General features: G+C 52.9%; 1 protein-coding gene across 1 annotated transcript in view; it reads left to right on the forward strand.

Annotated features, from left to right (window-relative positions):
- sptbn5 (spectrin, beta, non-erythrocytic 5) overlaps window positions 1-12,740 on the forward strand; it is a 32,260-nt gene extending 19,520 nt beyond the window's left edge. Inside the window, exons 53-79 of the mRNA XM_030117539.1 lie at window positions 35-197; window positions 284-472; window positions 560-637; window positions 707-879; window positions 1,030-1,120; window positions 1,206-1,352; window positions 1,934-2,071; window positions 2,288-2,455; window positions 2,583-2,671; window positions 2,865-3,051; window positions 3,708-3,776; window positions 3,847-3,990; window positions 4,077-4,273; window positions 4,354-4,558; window positions 4,703-4,882; window positions 4,958-5,113; window positions 5,193-5,410; window positions 8,015-8,255; window positions 8,333-8,509; window positions 8,687-8,794; window positions 8,876-10,544; window positions 10,583-10,671; window positions 10,762-10,845; window positions 11,115-11,206; window positions 11,302-11,424; window positions 11,562-11,730; window positions 12,672-12,740. Coding sequence (XP_029973399.1) covers window positions 35-197; window positions 284-472; window positions 560-637; window positions 707-879; window positions 1,030-1,120; window positions 1,206-1,352; window positions 1,934-2,071; window positions 2,288-2,455; window positions 2,583-2,671; window positions 2,865-3,051; window positions 3,708-3,776; window positions 3,847-3,990; window positions 4,077-4,273; window positions 4,354-4,558; window positions 4,703-4,882; window positions 4,958-5,113; window positions 5,193-5,410; window positions 8,015-8,255; window positions 8,333-8,509; window positions 8,687-8,794; window positions 8,876-10,544; window positions 10,583-10,671; window positions 10,762-10,845; window positions 11,115-11,206; window positions 11,302-11,424; window positions 11,562-11,730; window positions 12,672-12,740 — 5,413 coding nt within the window. The remainder of the gene's footprint in view (window positions 1-34; window positions 198-283; window positions 473-559; window positions 638-706; window positions 880-1,029; window positions 1,121-1,205; window positions 1,353-1,933; window positions 2,072-2,287; window positions 2,456-2,582; window positions 2,672-2,864; window positions 3,052-3,707; window positions 3,777-3,846; window positions 3,991-4,076; window positions 4,274-4,353; window positions 4,559-4,702; window positions 4,883-4,957; window positions 5,114-5,192; window positions 5,411-8,014; window positions 8,256-8,332; window positions 8,510-8,686; window positions 8,795-8,875; window positions 10,545-10,582; window positions 10,672-10,761; window positions 10,846-11,114; window positions 11,207-11,301; window positions 11,425-11,561; window positions 11,731-12,671) is intronic.
- Window positions 12,741-15,070: the final 2,330 nt, after the last annotated feature.

Here is a 15,070-nt window from a genome sequence, read left to right on the forward strand (position 1 = left end):
ATAACCAGAGAGCTGGGAAATGCTGTTTTCACAGGAAGGAGCAGCTGCAGGAGGCACATCAGCTGCAGCTCTTCAAGGCAAACCAGCGCCTCCTGCTGGAGTGGAGCCTCAAACAGAGCGCGGAGATGGCAGAGAAAGGCCTCCCGAAGAGCCGCGGGGAGGCGGAGCGCCTTCTGGTGGAGCACCAGGACTGGAAGGTGGAGACCGGGGACAGGTTCTGCTGCTGAGGTCCAAATACAGCACCCGTCACGCTGTGTTTGTTTGTGTGTGTGTGTGTGTGTAGACGGAGATCGACGCTCGTGCTGAGCGCATGGACTCGGTGCGGGACTTCGGCCTGGGTCTGATCCGGTCCGGTCACAGCTCCAAGGCTCAGATCCAGGCGGCTCTGAAGCAGCTGGAGGAGGCCAAAGAGCAGCTGGACAGATCCTGGAGGAGCCGACTCAGCGTGCTGGACCAGGCCCGCATGTTGCAGGTGACCCCAGGACCACAGCCCAACACCGGGGACGCGTCCTGAGACACTGTGTGACCAGGCTGGGTGTGTTTGGTCTCCGTCCCGCAGGCCTTCCTGTCCTCAGTGGAGCAAAGCGAGAGCTGGATCAGCAAGAGTGAAGCGCTCCTGTCCAACCAGGACCTCGGGGTAAGGCTGGAGTCCAGTCCTCACCGTCTGTCCGCTGCCTCCTCTGACCTGTCCCCCCTGTGTCCTCAGAGTTCGGTGTCGGAGGTTCAGGCTCTGCAGAGGAAGCAGCTGCAGTTCCAGGAGGCCCTGGACGCCCAGGAGGTCCAGGTAGAGCAGGTGGACAAGCTGGGAGAGAAGATGATCCAGGAGAAGCACTACGAGTCCGACACCATCCGAAGCAAGATGAGAGCGCTGTCCACCAGGCGAGCGCCACACACACACACACACACACAGAACTATCATATCAGCTTTAAATTTAATCATAATGTGTGTGTGTGTGTGTGTGTGTGTGTGTGTGTGTGTGTGTGTGTGTGTGTGTGTGTGTGTGTGTGTGTGTGTGTGCGCGTGCGCAGGTGGACTCAGCTGCAGCAGCAGTGTCGTTCTCGTCTCAGATCTCTGGACGAGTCTCTGCAGCTTCATCAGTTTCTGTCCAGCAGCTTCCAGGTAAAAGCATCAGGAACTCGCCGCCACGCAGCGGTCCAGGTGTGTGTGCGTGTGTTTATGTACTGAACATCTGTGTGTGTTCCAGGTGTGTGTGTGGCTGAACGAGCGCAACGCCGTGGCGTTGGATGAGAACTGGAGGGAACCAACCAACCTTCAGGCCAAACTGCTGAAGCATCAGAGCTTCGAGGCCGAGATCCTGGCGAGCCGCTACAGAGTGGACGCTCTCACCAAGGTCAGCGTCCAGCCGGGACGTCACACACTCGTTCATTACAGCCACATTAACACATTTCAGTGCTGGATTTATACTCTAACATACACAATGTTTCACCACGGCTGTATTAAATAGATCTTCTTGACATGCAAGAATAGACGAACAATAAGAACGATGTTTTCCTCCAGTGTCGTGCCTTCCAGTCCAGTTTCTCCTGGACTCGGTGGTTTTAGATTTGACAGTCACATTAATAACAGTCCAACTTGTTTGACTGTTCATACGGATGTCCGTGTTCTCCCGATGTTCATGTTTACAGCGTTTTGTCCTCTGCAGCCTGTGTTTTTGGTTTCACTACAGAAATAAACAACAACACCAGCAAGTGGTTCTACATTCAAAGTACATTGTTTTCAGCATTTCTGTCGGTTCTGTGGAAACAGATGTTTTTAAAAACGTTGCCATAAACGCAAAACCTGAAAGAAGAAGAAACAACAAAGTAGCTGAAGTCCTTAAACTTGCGGTAAAATAAGGTGCAGTAGTTGTGAAAGACTTGTGTCTAAATATTGGAAGCTCAGGTTGACACCAATGTCTGTCTGTGTGTGTAGGAGGCGGAGAAGCTGCTGTCGGAGTGCCACGCGGCTGAATCGAAGGTCCGACCTCGTCTCCGAGAGCTGACGGACAGCTGGGACGCTCTGATCCACAACTGCAAGGAGAAGAAAACCCGACTGCAGGAGGCCTACCAGGTACACACACCTGAGGACACACAACTGAGGGCCTCATACACTCAGATCAAGACACACAGACTGCCCTCCCTTTGCAATGTGAAGATGATCAGTCACAAAGTCAGAGTCTGAGGAGCAAAGCAGCAATCTCTGCTGAAGAAGACGAATGTCAGGCTTGTGGAGCCGGCTGAGCTGCAGCAGCATCTAATCTGTAAAGACCCTGCTGTGTCTGTGCAGGCGCTGCAGTTCCAGCGCTCCCTGGATGAGGTGGAGCACAGCGTGAGCTCAGTGGAGAAGGAGATGACCAACGAGGACTGTGGCAGCGACCTGCCGTCCGTCAACAGGCTGCTGAAGGCTGTGCAGGGCCTGGAGGAGGTGGTGGACGGACACAGGGACCGCATCCAGGTGCTGTTATGATTATGATCTGTTATGATTAATAGTTTGAAACGTAGCGCACACTCACACACACACACACACACACGCACACACTCGCCCTGCAGCTCAGCCTCCTTATGTGTTTCTTTCCCACTAGGCTCTGATGGAGACCGCTCAGACTCTTCACTCTCAGGGAAACTTCCTGGCCGAGGAGATCCAGACCAGAGTGTCTCAGACCATCAACAGGTCCGCTGACAGGAAGTCTGCTCTGTGACCGCTTTCATGTCTCACACACAGACTCCACTCACGGGTTTCTTTGATGAAAAAGATCAGCAAGTCGAAGGAAGGAAGCACCATGTTTTTTTTGTTTTTCGTACTAAAAATGATCATTTCGTATCATTTCCTACGCCGATCGTCAGTGTGACTCCGTGTGAAACAGGTACAACGGGCTGTCGGAGCCGCTGCAGAGGCGCCGGGAGCTGCTGGAGGCCTGGCAGCTGCTCTTCCAGTTCTACAGAGACGTGGAGGAGGAGGAGGGCTGGATCGCGCTCAGACTGCCCTCCGTCTCGGCTAAAGACTGCGGCAGCTCCCTGAGCAGCACCCAGCAGCTGCTGCACAAACACCAGGTGACCACAGAGCATCCAGCACGTTTCGCGCCGGCAGAACCCGCCGCCCCGGAGCCACATGTGGCTCCTCACGCCGTCTGAAGAGGCTCCGCGGAGCTTTCACAAAATTTCGTTCATAAGGTCGATCGACTGGCTGTGAGACTCCTGCTGCTCTGGACTTTTTTTTTTTCTTTTCACATCAAGGTCATTTTCAAGATGAGTCTCATCTCTTAGCTGAAAAGGACAAATAAACAAATAAAGCAAAAAAAAATTTAAAAACTTTTGGAAAAATGTGTCAAGAAAAAGAGGTAAAAAAAAATAAAAGGTATATAAAGGTATATAAAAACATTAAAGGTAAAAATGGTTTAAAAAACATGAAAATGGGTCAAATTAAAAAAATATATATACATATGTTGAACTGTTGGAAAAACATGCAGAATATGTAGAATGAGTCAAAGTGGTTAAATTAATAGTTAAAAATAGTTTTCAGAAACTATGAAACTACTAAACTGTAAAATGTTCACCGTTATAAACTGTAGTAATGAAACTTCACAGTGACAGCAGGTTTTCGAGATATGAACTCTGTCATTTTGAAGGTTAAACAAGCTTTGCTGCTTCAGAATGAAAAATGTTCCGAGATGCGATCTGATGCTGAACCCGCTGTCGCGTCATTCCAGGCCTTGATGCAGGAGATCTCCGGCCGCGCCCCATTGGTCCAGGCGGTGCAGGAGGCGGGACAGAGTCTGGTGAGGACCGCCCAGCTTCTGTAAAAGTGGCAGAGGGGGGCGTGGCCGTCATGGCTGTGGCGTGTTTCAGGTGCGCGGTCGACACTTTGCGTCTCACGACATCAGGGAGCGTCTGAAGGAGCTGAAGCGCCTCCAGGAGGAGCTGCAGGAGGAGGCGCAGAGGAAGGGGAGGCTCCTGCAGGAGGCGCTCAGCATCCACACCTTCATGACTGAGGTAATGAACACACACACACACACACACACACGAGGCAGGTGACAGAACGGGGGACGGCACTCAGCTGTGTGTGTGTGTGTGTGCAGGTGTCAGAGCTGCGGCAGTGGATCGAGGAGCAGCGCGTCGGTCTGGAGTCTCAGGACACCGGGAGGAGCGAGGAGGCGACGGAGGCCCTGCTGAGGAGGTTGGACTCGCTGGACGTGGAGGTGGAGAACCAGAGGAGCAGGATGGAGCGTCTGCAGGAGAGCGGCGCGTCGCTGCAGCACCTGCAGCACCCCGACAGGTGCAGCGCCGTCCACTTCGGTTTTCACATTTCAAAACTCTGTGCTAAACCGTGTGTGTGTGTGTGTGTGTGTGTGTCAGCCGTCTGGTTGGAGAGACCCTCCCGGCCCTCCTCGAACGATTCGAGACCCTCCTCCGCCTCTCGGCGGCCCGTCGCAGCGCCCTCGAAGATAAGCTCCGCCTCTACGTGTTTGAAAGGGAAGCCAAAGAGCTGCAGACGTGGCTGCTCTCCAAGAAGGTGCTGGCCGAGTCCGAGGACTGCGGGCAGGATCTGGAGGACGTGGAGGTGACGGTCCATCTTTACATCTCTAACAGTGACCAAATCTGAGATCTTCAGAGCAAAATGTGTCTGAATCTGAACAGTTAATGCACAGAAAACTCAGGAGGATCTATCGTCTTTATCGAGCGGCTGTCCTCCGTCCATCCACAGGTCCTGCAGAAGAAGCTGGAGGCTCTGGAGTCGGAGGTGTCCGGTCTGGGTCGCAGCCGTCTGACGGCGGTGCAGCAGCTGAGTGGAGGTCTGCAGCGGGACCGAGACGCCCGGAGGACAGACGAGGCCCTGAGCCGCCTGTGGGAGCAGCTGGAGGCCAGCGTCAGGACCAGACAGCAGGTACCGACGGGACGGAGACGCTGCAGACGGAGCTGGTACCGTTCATCGCTCTAACGTAGCGGACTGTCCCTCCAGGTTCTGCACTCGGCCCGGGAGGTTCACCAGTTCCACCACGACGTGGACGAGCTGAAGGGCTGGATGGCGGAGAAGGAGGCGGTGCTGGAGTCGGAGGACCAGGGCCACGACCTGCACTCCATCCAGACCCTGCTGAAACAGCACGAGGCTCTGGAGGTCTGAACCCACCTGGGACACTCCGGCCGTCTCAGCCTGAGCCTGAGCGCCTCCCTCACGGTCTGCTCTGTGTCCACAGAGAGACCTGGTCCTCATCTCGGAGGAGGTGACCCGCAGCGGGGAGCAGGGCCGCGCCCTGAGCAGGCGGCAGCCGGAGGCCCGGGACTCCGTCAGCCGGCGGCTGGAGGAGCTGCAGAGCTGCTGGACCAGCGTGCAGGACAAAGCCTCCGAGCGCCGCCTCAGACTGGGTCAGGCCGAGGAGGTCCAGACCTGTTTGTCCCAGTGCTCCGAGCTCATGTAGGTCCTCCCAACATCTCACACAGTCCCAGTGCACCACGGCAAAACACACACAGGAAACCCCGAAGAACGGCTCGACTGAGCCCGTTTTAAATCATAGCTGATCCATCAACAAGGAAACAGTGTTGACAGGTTTTCTACAGGTATGACGAGGTAAACACATCTCTCCTGATATCACCCCGGTTAAGCCGGTCTTGGAAAATTAGTCAACTGGTACAAATTTTTTTTTTTTTTTCTGCTTTACACTTTTTTCTACACTTTAAAAACAGTTTTTAATCAGAGCAAATTAGCTGACCTGGCAAAAGCCCTATTGACATGTACAGCAGCGGATTGCGTCACACGTCATTCTGGGATTTCACTCGGCAAATCCGTTCGGGGAAGGAGGGACTTGCTGTAGAACTCTTTGCGTTCATTGGACGGAAGGACACCGTGCGCCCGCCTAACCATGTTTGGTTTCAGCCAGTCACCGCGAAGAAAAAAATGACGTCGACAGCATGCGCCCGGCAAGTGAAAATCAACAATCACGCCCACAGTGGATAGAAAGTGAGATTCGTGACAAGATGTCGAGTGATTTTTGCCGTTCATGTAGCGAAAATCTGCGCATTCAGGGCGTCCTGACAAACGCTGCTAATTTTTGAAAAACCCTGCTTGACCAACGACAAATGCGTGGCGAACGGATTAGCAGAAATCGGCTGTCAGCTTAACCTCGCCGGCAAGCTGAATTCTAGCGGTATTTGTTCACACACACCACGAGAATCCATCATGCACCGCTCGGGCTCAGGCGCTCGGGCTTGAATTTTTGTCCTGCGGTCCAGTCACGTGTCGTTTAGGGTCGTTTACATCCACTGTTTTCACAAGTCATGCTAATATTATTAGCAGTCCGTCACTTCCTGCTTTCGTCAAAGCTTCATGTCCCGCCCTAAACAACGCGCGATTGGTCCGAAGGAAAACAAGCCGAGCCCGAGTGCATAGGCGCGAGCGGTAGAGGATGGAATCTCGTGGTGTGTGTGAACAAATACCGCGAGAATTCAGCTTGCCGGCAAGGTTGCAAATCTGCCGCCTACACCGACACGGAGTCTCTGCGTTTTTAGAAAGTTGTGTTTTCACCCATTTACACGACAACAGAGTCGCAGCGTTGTCAGGAAGTTCCAGTTTGGGAGTTACATTTTCAGTGACACTGAGCAGCATTGTCATGTAAACGTTTGCCAAAAATGCAACCGAGATTTTGCGATTTCACTACATGTTGCTGCACAAACTGGGCTTTAGAATAAACAACAACAACAACAACAACAACAAAAACAAACCAAGGGCTTCAAAACAGTTTAAATTAAATAAAAAGCACGTCTTCGTCTGAACTTTGTTGTGTGATTCATTACCGGAAGGAAAACTAAAAAAAAATGTAGATTGTTCTGTAGATTAAAAAAACAACAAATGGAGACTTTTTTTGTATGTCAGGGAGTTTGTTACTAAAACGTCAGAAAATCTGGAGAAAGAACCAATTTAAAAAAATAGCATGTAAAGGTCTTGAAAGACAAACAGGAGGATCAGATGTGTGAGCCAGCCTCACAGCGCTCCCCCACAAAAAAAACAAGAGAAACGAATGCAGCGGAGCACCCTGAAATTTTGATAAGTGGAGAAGGAAGAGCTGAGAAACATCCAAACAGTCTTATTATCAGGAGAAGTTGTGGCTTGAAAATGTCAGAAAAATGTCCTGAGTGCATCATTACCGCTGATGGATTGAAAGAGGAGATGAATCAAACAAATGCAGCTTTTATTCTGAACCGAGAAAGGCTCCTGGACTCTCAGCGTCCGAGTGAAAATCTGTGAAGGAAACACGACAGAAAGACCGAACCGCTGTCTTTTTATTTACTGTTGAATGATAAATGCCGACTTTCTCGAGGGGGAGCTTCAGAAATAACTGAAATCAATGAGATCAGTGTTTCTGCAGCAGCTGGGATGTGAGGCTGCTGCTCGACAGATGAACTCACGGCGGAGACATTCGTTGCTTCGCTTCTGAGTTATTAGTGAAGAAAATATCAAGAAGATAAGAAGTTCCAGTGAGCTGTTCGGCTGTTCTGCAGCCGTCAGGAGCAGAGAGGAGGAACCAGGCTCCTGAGCGACTGGTGGTTTACATGTTCGATGAAACCTGAAGCAAATGTGAAGAAAACAACACACAAAAATTAAAAATAACACGTTTCACATGAGTTTTGCTCAGTGTGAAGCGTTGTAATGTGTTGGTGTTTAAATGTTGTGCTGTGATCTTTTCCATGTTTTGACGCTGTTTTCTTACTGACACTGCTGTTGTGGTGTTGGTTATTTAATGTTTGAAGTTGTTTTTTTAATTGTTGACAATGTATTATTGTTGCTGTTATTTAGATTGTTGTTTTCGTGTCATTGTGTTATTTACATTGTGATGTTGTTTTGGTGGAATTGTGTTTGTTGACATTGTGTATTTGAGACGTTGTTGACTTTGTGGCGTTGTGAGGACGTTGTGGCGCTGTGCTGTTGGTATTAAGCTGTTGTTGACATTGTATTGTTGTTATGAAGATGTTGTGTCATTGCGTTCCTGACTCCGTCTTGTTGTTGTTGTTGTTGTTGTTCCAGGGCCTGGCTGAGGGAGATGCTGTCGCTGCTGCGAGGCGAGGCTCACAGCAGCGAGGGAGCAGCGCTGGCAGCAGGAGGAGGCGCAGGAGGAGGCGGCGGCGGCGGCGGCGGCGACCTGGAGCAGCTGCTGAAGAAGCACCAGGAGCGCCGCCTGCAGATCGACCGGCAGCTCGTCAAGTCGCAGAGCGCCAAAGACCAGGGGAGGCGCCTGGTCCAGAAGAAGAACCTCATGTGGAAGGAGGTGACGAGGAGCCGCCGGCGCAGCAGGTACCGGGAGGTCCCCCCCCCCGTCTGACTCCGTGGCTCCTCCCCCCTCAGGTGGAGGAGCGCCTGGGCGAGCTGGAGGAGCTGGAGCAGCAGGTGGAGCAGCTGTGGGAGGAGAACAGGCTGCTGTATGAGGAGGAGCTGGAGATCCTGCGCCTGCAGAGGGAGCTGGAGCAGGCCGAGCGCTGGCTCAGCTCCTACGAGCACTCGCTGACCGCCCAGGACTACGGGGTAACGCCAGCCGGGCCGCCGGGGGTCAGCGCAGGCCGAGGAGAGATGTCCGCTTTCAGTTACTGAGGGATTAAAGCTGAAGATTCTCGAGTCACAGTCTGAGTCAGGAAGCGATTTAGGAAACTGTCGGTCTGCGTTCTCCTGGGTTGGTCTGACTTTGCCTCCTGGTTGCTGCAGGACTCGGTGTCGGACGTGTTGGAGCTCCTGAAGCGGCAGGAGGACCTGGAGGCCATGATCCAGGCTCAGAGCGAGCGCTTCGTCACGCTGCAGAAGAAGAAAACGCAGGTCAGAGGTCTTCTTTTTCCAGACTCTTTCCTCTGTTCGGCCTCAGACACTCCTGGAACTCACCCTATGTTCTCCTCTCAGAGGGAGAAGAGGCTCGGCCTGCGGGACGAGGAGGAGCAGGACGAGGAGCCCCGCCGGCCCGTCAGAGTGTCCTCCTTGAGGAGGAGCAAACCGCCCGAGTACAGCATTCATCAGATCTCCTCCTTCGAAGACGGCGAACCTCCAGGCAGACGGTCGACTCGGAAGAGCAGCACCTCCTCCCCCAGCCCTCCCCCCTCGCCGAAGAGTCCGTCTCCAGAAACCAGGAGGAGGAGAGTCAGTCCTCCTGGAAGTCCCGGCTCCGACCTCACCGTGAAGTCCAGGAGGAGCAGACGCTCTGCCACCGAGGTCGATGCTCCTCTCACAGCCTCCTACAGAGCTCCTCCGTCTCCTCCTCCTCGGAGTCCGTCTCCAGAATCAAGAAGAGGAGTCAGTCCTCCTGGGAGCCCCGGCTCCGACCTGACCCGGAAGTCCAGGAGGAGCCGACGCTCTGCCACGGAGGTCGATGCTCCTTTCGGAGATTCAGTGAGCACCTCCTCCTACAGATCTCCTCTGTCTCCTTCTCCTCGGAGTCCGTCTCCAGAATCCAGGAGAGGAGTCAGTCCTCCTGGAAGTCCCGGCTCCGACCTCACCGTGAAGTCCAGGAGGAGCAGACGCTCCGCCACGGAGGTCGATGCTCCTCTCGGAGATTCAGTGAGCACCTCCTCCTACAGATCTCCTCTGTCTCCTTCTCCTCGGAGTCCGTCTCCAGAATCCAGGAGAGGAGTCAGTCCTCCTGGAAGTCCCGGCTCCGACCTCACCGTGAAGTCCAGGAGGAGCCGACGCTCCGCCACGGAGGTCGATGCTCCTCTCACAGCCTCCTACAGTGCTCCTCAGTCTCCTCCTCCTTCACCTTCTCCCCGGAGTCCGTCTCCACAGTCATGGAGAGGAGCCAGTCCTGCTAGTCCCGGCTCCGACCTGACCCTGAAGCCCCGGCGGAGCAGACGCTCCCAGGCGGAGGTTGAAGCTCCCCTCACAGCGTCGGCTCGCACCTCCTCCTACAGATCTCAGTCACCTCCTCAATCTCCAAAACCACGCCGGTCTCCTCGGCTCTCCTCCAGTCCTGCTCCTCCTCGGAGTCCGTCTCCAGAGAGCAGGAGGAGGAGATCCAGTCCTCCTGGGAGCCCCGGCTCCGACCTGAGCGTGAAGTCCTGGAGGAGCCGACGCTCCGCCTCGGAGGTCGATGCTCCTTTCGGAGATTCAGTGAGCACCTCCTCCTACAGATCTCCTCTGTCTCCTTCTCCTCGGAGTCCGTCTCCAGAATCCAGGAGAGGAGTCAGTCCTCCTGGAAGTCCCGGCTCCGACCTGAGCGTGAAGTCCTGGAGGAGCCGACGCTCCCAGGTGGAGGTCGATGCTCCTCTCACAGCCTCCTACAGAGCTCCTCAGTCTCCTCCTCCTTCACCTCCTCAAGAGCGTCGCTCCAGATCCAAACCTCCTCTGCCTCCGAAACCGCGACTCTCCTCCTCCGAGGACGGACAAACATCTGTGCGGCGCTCTGAGCCTCCCGGCCAACCAGAGCAGCTCTCGGTGGCTCCGCCTACTTCTCCTCCACCCGTCAGGAGGCTGGTGGCTCCGACCGAGCCTCCTCCTGCTCCTCCTTCTGTCACGCCGACTCCACCCGAACCAGCAGCCCAGGCCGAGCCGCTGCAGGTAAAGAACAGGTTCCTGTCATGTTTCACTGGTTCTTCATCATCATCATCATCATCACAGCTGACCTGTGTTCCTCTCAGGTGAGTCCCAATCGACCAATCAAGATGCAGGGACATCTGGAGATCAAGCTGAAGCAAGGCGGGATCCAGGTGGGAACGAACACACACGCACATGCACACACACACACACACACACACTCTGTGGAGGGCTGACTGTTCTCTGCTGGTCTGCTCGTTCAGGGGTCGCCGCACTGGGAGGAGGTCTTCGCTGTCCTGGAGCGAGAAACTCTGAGTCTGTATGAAGACACAGCAGCTGCTGCACAGGTACACAACCGCACAACGGCATCACACGCAACACACACACCCTCCGTAGAACAGCTGAGTTTGAGGCTGTAGAATCGTGACATGTTCTCCATCGAATACAGAAATTATTACAAAAGAAAATGTTCCATGTGTGAGAGAACAGCTGGAGCAGATTAACACTGACAGGTGTGTGTGTGTGTGTATGAGGAAGTTGTTTGGTATTTCTCCATCACTGTGTGTGTGTGTGTGTGTGTGTGTGTGTGTGTGTGTGTGTGTGTGTGTGTTCTCAGGGGAGGTGTCGGTGGCCTCCGATCAGCATGGTGGGATCATCCTGCAGAAAAAACTTAGCGTACATTAGGAAGGAGAACACCTTCAAACTGAAGTGAGAGCAGAAAACACCAAGAACCTGAGAGGAGAGCTTCGACTGTACACACAGGCTAACGGGTGTGTGTGTGTGTGTGTGCGTGTGTGTGGCAGCCTGTCGGATGGCAGTCAGTACGTGTTTGCAGCCTCCAGCTCTGATCAGCAGCATCTGTGGGTGAAGAAACTCAAGCACTACCGGGACAGCAGCAGCCAATCAGACGACTCGGACGACTCTGGGTGAGGACACACACACAGAAACACACACACACACACACACACACACACACACCCACTGACCTCACCGCCTCCTGGAACCCGCCGTCTGAGAGCCCGTGAGCTTCCACAAAGCGGCCGAACCTTGCTTTTCTGCGCAGGAGGGCGTCGTCCGTCAACGTCAGCCTGGAGAAGCTGGTCGACGTTCCGGACGACCCGTTCTCCGCCTCCAGGCCTCGGGAGAGGCCGCCACACGTGGAGCCTCCACCCAAACCGCCGCACACCTACTACAACCGACACTCCTACCCCGACGGAGGGGAGGCCGGCAAGGCGGGTAAGAGGAGCTGAGGAGGACTGAAGCTCCCGGGTCGCGGGACGTCCGCTCTGAAACTGGCTCTCGCCGGACCGCGTGCGTCGCGGCGTCTTCCAGACCTTCTCGTACTCTCGTGCAGCGGCTCAGTTGGTAGAACAAACTGACTTCCTCTCCCAGGGTTGGCGGTTTGATCCTCCGCCTTGCCCTGTCCATGTGTCCAAGTGTCCTCCGGCAAGACACTGATCCCAAAGTGTCTCCCGACGGTGTGTGAGCAGCTTGCATGGCAGCTGCCGCCATCAGTGTGTGTGTGTGTGTGTGTGTGTGTGTGTGTGTGTGTGTGTGTGTGTGTGTGTGTGTGTGTGTGTGTGTGTGTGTGTGTGTGTGTGTGTGAGACAAACCATAATTCCACATAAAAAATGAAATACTTGATGTTGAGCATTTACATTTGGATCATTTCCATTTCATAACTACTTTATACAAAACCTGTATTTCCACCCAAAGTGTCTAAAATTAGAGGTTTAGTTTTTCTTCGAGGAACTAAAAGGTTTCTTTTCCATCATTAGCCTGAAGTTTGGAGGTTTTCCTGCCTGCAGACTGACAAAACGATGAATGGAAATGTATTACACCTCCAGTTCAGCAGGGGGCGATAAGAAGAACAAAGTTAAGCAATAAAAAGGCCATAAAAGCGAAGCAGAGGTGGATTTCCTCGTTGAGTTATTCCCCGGCACTGGGTGCTTTCAGAGTTTTCAGTTCTTACGGCTGCAGCCCGGCGAGTGCCGCGCTGACAGGAAGTGTGTGTCTGTTTAAAGCGTTCGCCACTCCGGAGGATCTTCCCTCTAACCGAATGCGTCACTCTGCAGGTCCGCTCAGTGCACCTCCTCCTTCACCTCCTTCTTCACCTCCTCCTTCACCTCCTCCTGCCGCTCCTCCCTCTCCTCCTCACTCCCTGACCTCCCAGCTGTCGGAGGAGACGGCGAGCAGAGAGCGGGGCAAGGGCAACGTCTTCAGGAAGTTCTTCAAGAAGTAGAGCGTTTCCACGGCGATCCTCGGCGTCTGGTGGAGTCGCACGGCCGGCAGCCATCCAAACGGCGGCGGAGCGGGACAGTCGGGGGATTTTATGACTGATTCATGAAGGAAAAGCATCTGTTTCAGCAGGTGGCGCCACGCACCTCAGACAGAAAGACCTGGAGGTATGGCGAAGCGTTCGTCTTCACTGGACAGAGGAGACGGTTTGACACGAGTCCAATGAACCACTGCAGATCTTTAAATGAACACTCATCAATCTGGAAGATTTCCTGATCCAGCTCAGGCTGAAACGTGACGATTAAAATACGAACAAATCAGTGAAATGAACTGAACTGTTAGAGTTGATGATCACACTGAGAGCGATGCGCTCCGACCTCTCGCTGCTGATTCTGCTTTATCCGAATATATCATCTATTAAATGTGTTCTGGAATGTTTCGTGTGTTGAGTAAGTCAGTTAAAAACTATTTATGCAACGATTGAAGTGAGAACGGGAAACTGGTTATGTTTTCATGTCGGTTAAAAATGCAATGAGGTGAGATTAAATGAAGTCTTCATTGCCTGTGGTTCCACTTCGTACCAGCAGGTGGTGCAGCGAGTCTCTGCACCTCGTCCTGTGTTCAGTTCATCCACAGAAGAAGCTGCGGGCTTCGGAGGAGCAAACTGTGGCCCGTGGGCCCCTTGCTGGCCGTGAACCGTCTCTGTTGTGGGTGTCGGGTTACGCTTCTGGCTCCTCCCACGCCGTCCCGCTGGCGGCGTGGATGTTTCCGGCAGCGTGGGACTGCGAGTGGTGTTTACGAGATGAGACGAGACGAGCTCCATTCAGGCTAATCTGTTCCATTTAGGAGGAGAAAGGGTGGAGGAGGAGGAGCGCAGGAGGAGAAGAACTCCTGCTAATCATCCAGGAGATTTATTAATGAGTCCATCAGTGGGAGCTTCATCAGTGTCACCGAGACGCTTTCACACTAAACTTCATCATCATCATCTTCGTCTCTTTAGAAAGGTTGTTTTTCTTGGATTTGATTGGTTCCTTTCAGATGTGTGTGTGTGTGTGTGTGTGTGTGTGTGTGTGTGTGTGTGTGTGTGTGTGTGTGTGTGTGTGTGTGTGTGCCAGTCACCTCTACAGTTTGCTGCATCCAGTCTTCATATTACTGAACACCAGTACGTTAGTTACTAGTACATAAAACCAGTTACTGGAATGTAAAAGTACCTAGTTACTTGGTCTCAGAGCGGATATTCTATTACTTGTATCTGATCCCAACTATTTCATGAGGTGACTCGTGAAGAAGTAACCTGTTAGTGAGTAAAGTTGCTTCATTAAATTCATATTAAGGTTCATCAGACCTTTGATAATCTGGATGTAATCTGACAAAAAGGGAGACGAGAAATAAACTAAAACGAAACCACAAAAAGAAAAATCCTCTCTCCAAGTTAAATTACAGGTTGTGTGCCTCCTCCTCCTCCTCCTCCTCCTCCTCCTCCTGCTCCTCCTGCTCCTGCAGTTCCTCGTGTGTCCTCAGCGTGTCGCTGTTGGAGCGTGAATGACCTCCTCGCGGAGGTGCGGCCTGAGCGCGCGGCCTCCCGCCGCTTTGATCTCGCTCCTCATTGATTGAAGCCTGAACCCCGCAGCGCGTGCACGGCTAATGAGGAGGCCTGCGCGTGTCCGCCCGCGCGCCTTTTCCCTCTCCCCGGTATTCTTTCTCCTCCTGCTGCACCTCCTCCTCCTCCTCTGCGTTCCTCTGTGTCAAGTTTTATTTTCATTACTGTAACAAAAATCAAGTCCGTCCGTCGCAGCCAATACGAAGTTTATTAAAGAGCAAATTCTCTGTTTCCACATATACAGACATTTTTTACTGACTTGTGGCGCACACTAATCAATAAATCATTTTTTAACTGCAATATGTTTTTTTATTATTTCAAAATCGGATTCAGTTTCATTAGGAAAGGGAAAAAAAAGAAAATAATCTGTTAAATTAGTTGATTCCGTTCTGTTTTCCTGACTTGAAACGTTTCCCAATGGAGGTTGTTTCTATCACCTTTTTAAAATGTAGATATGTTTCTTGAAGCGGATCATTTAAGTGTCTAATTTGTGCTCAGAATTGCGGCACTTTGCAGATGAATTGACGCACTTTTGGAGGTTTTCACGCGTCGGATTGTTTAAAAATGTGCGCGCCCCTTCTGCCTTCTCTTCGTTTTTCTCCTCTCTTTTCTTGTTGGAGCCGTTTGGATCCCCGCAGGCCTCCGTCTGATTCCCTCCTCATCATTCCGCTCACGGAGGAGGAGGAGGAGGAGGAGGAGGAGGAGCGACGCACCTCCTGCTGCAGACAAACGGA

The sequence above is a fragment of the Salarias fasciatus genome, chromosome 19 (genome assembly GCF_902148845.1).
Source record: "Salarias fasciatus chromosome 19, fSalaFa1.1, whole genome shotgun sequence".
In the NCBI taxonomy this organism is placed as follows: Eukaryota; Metazoa; Chordata; class Actinopteri; order Blenniiformes; family Blenniidae; genus Salarias; species Salarias fasciatus.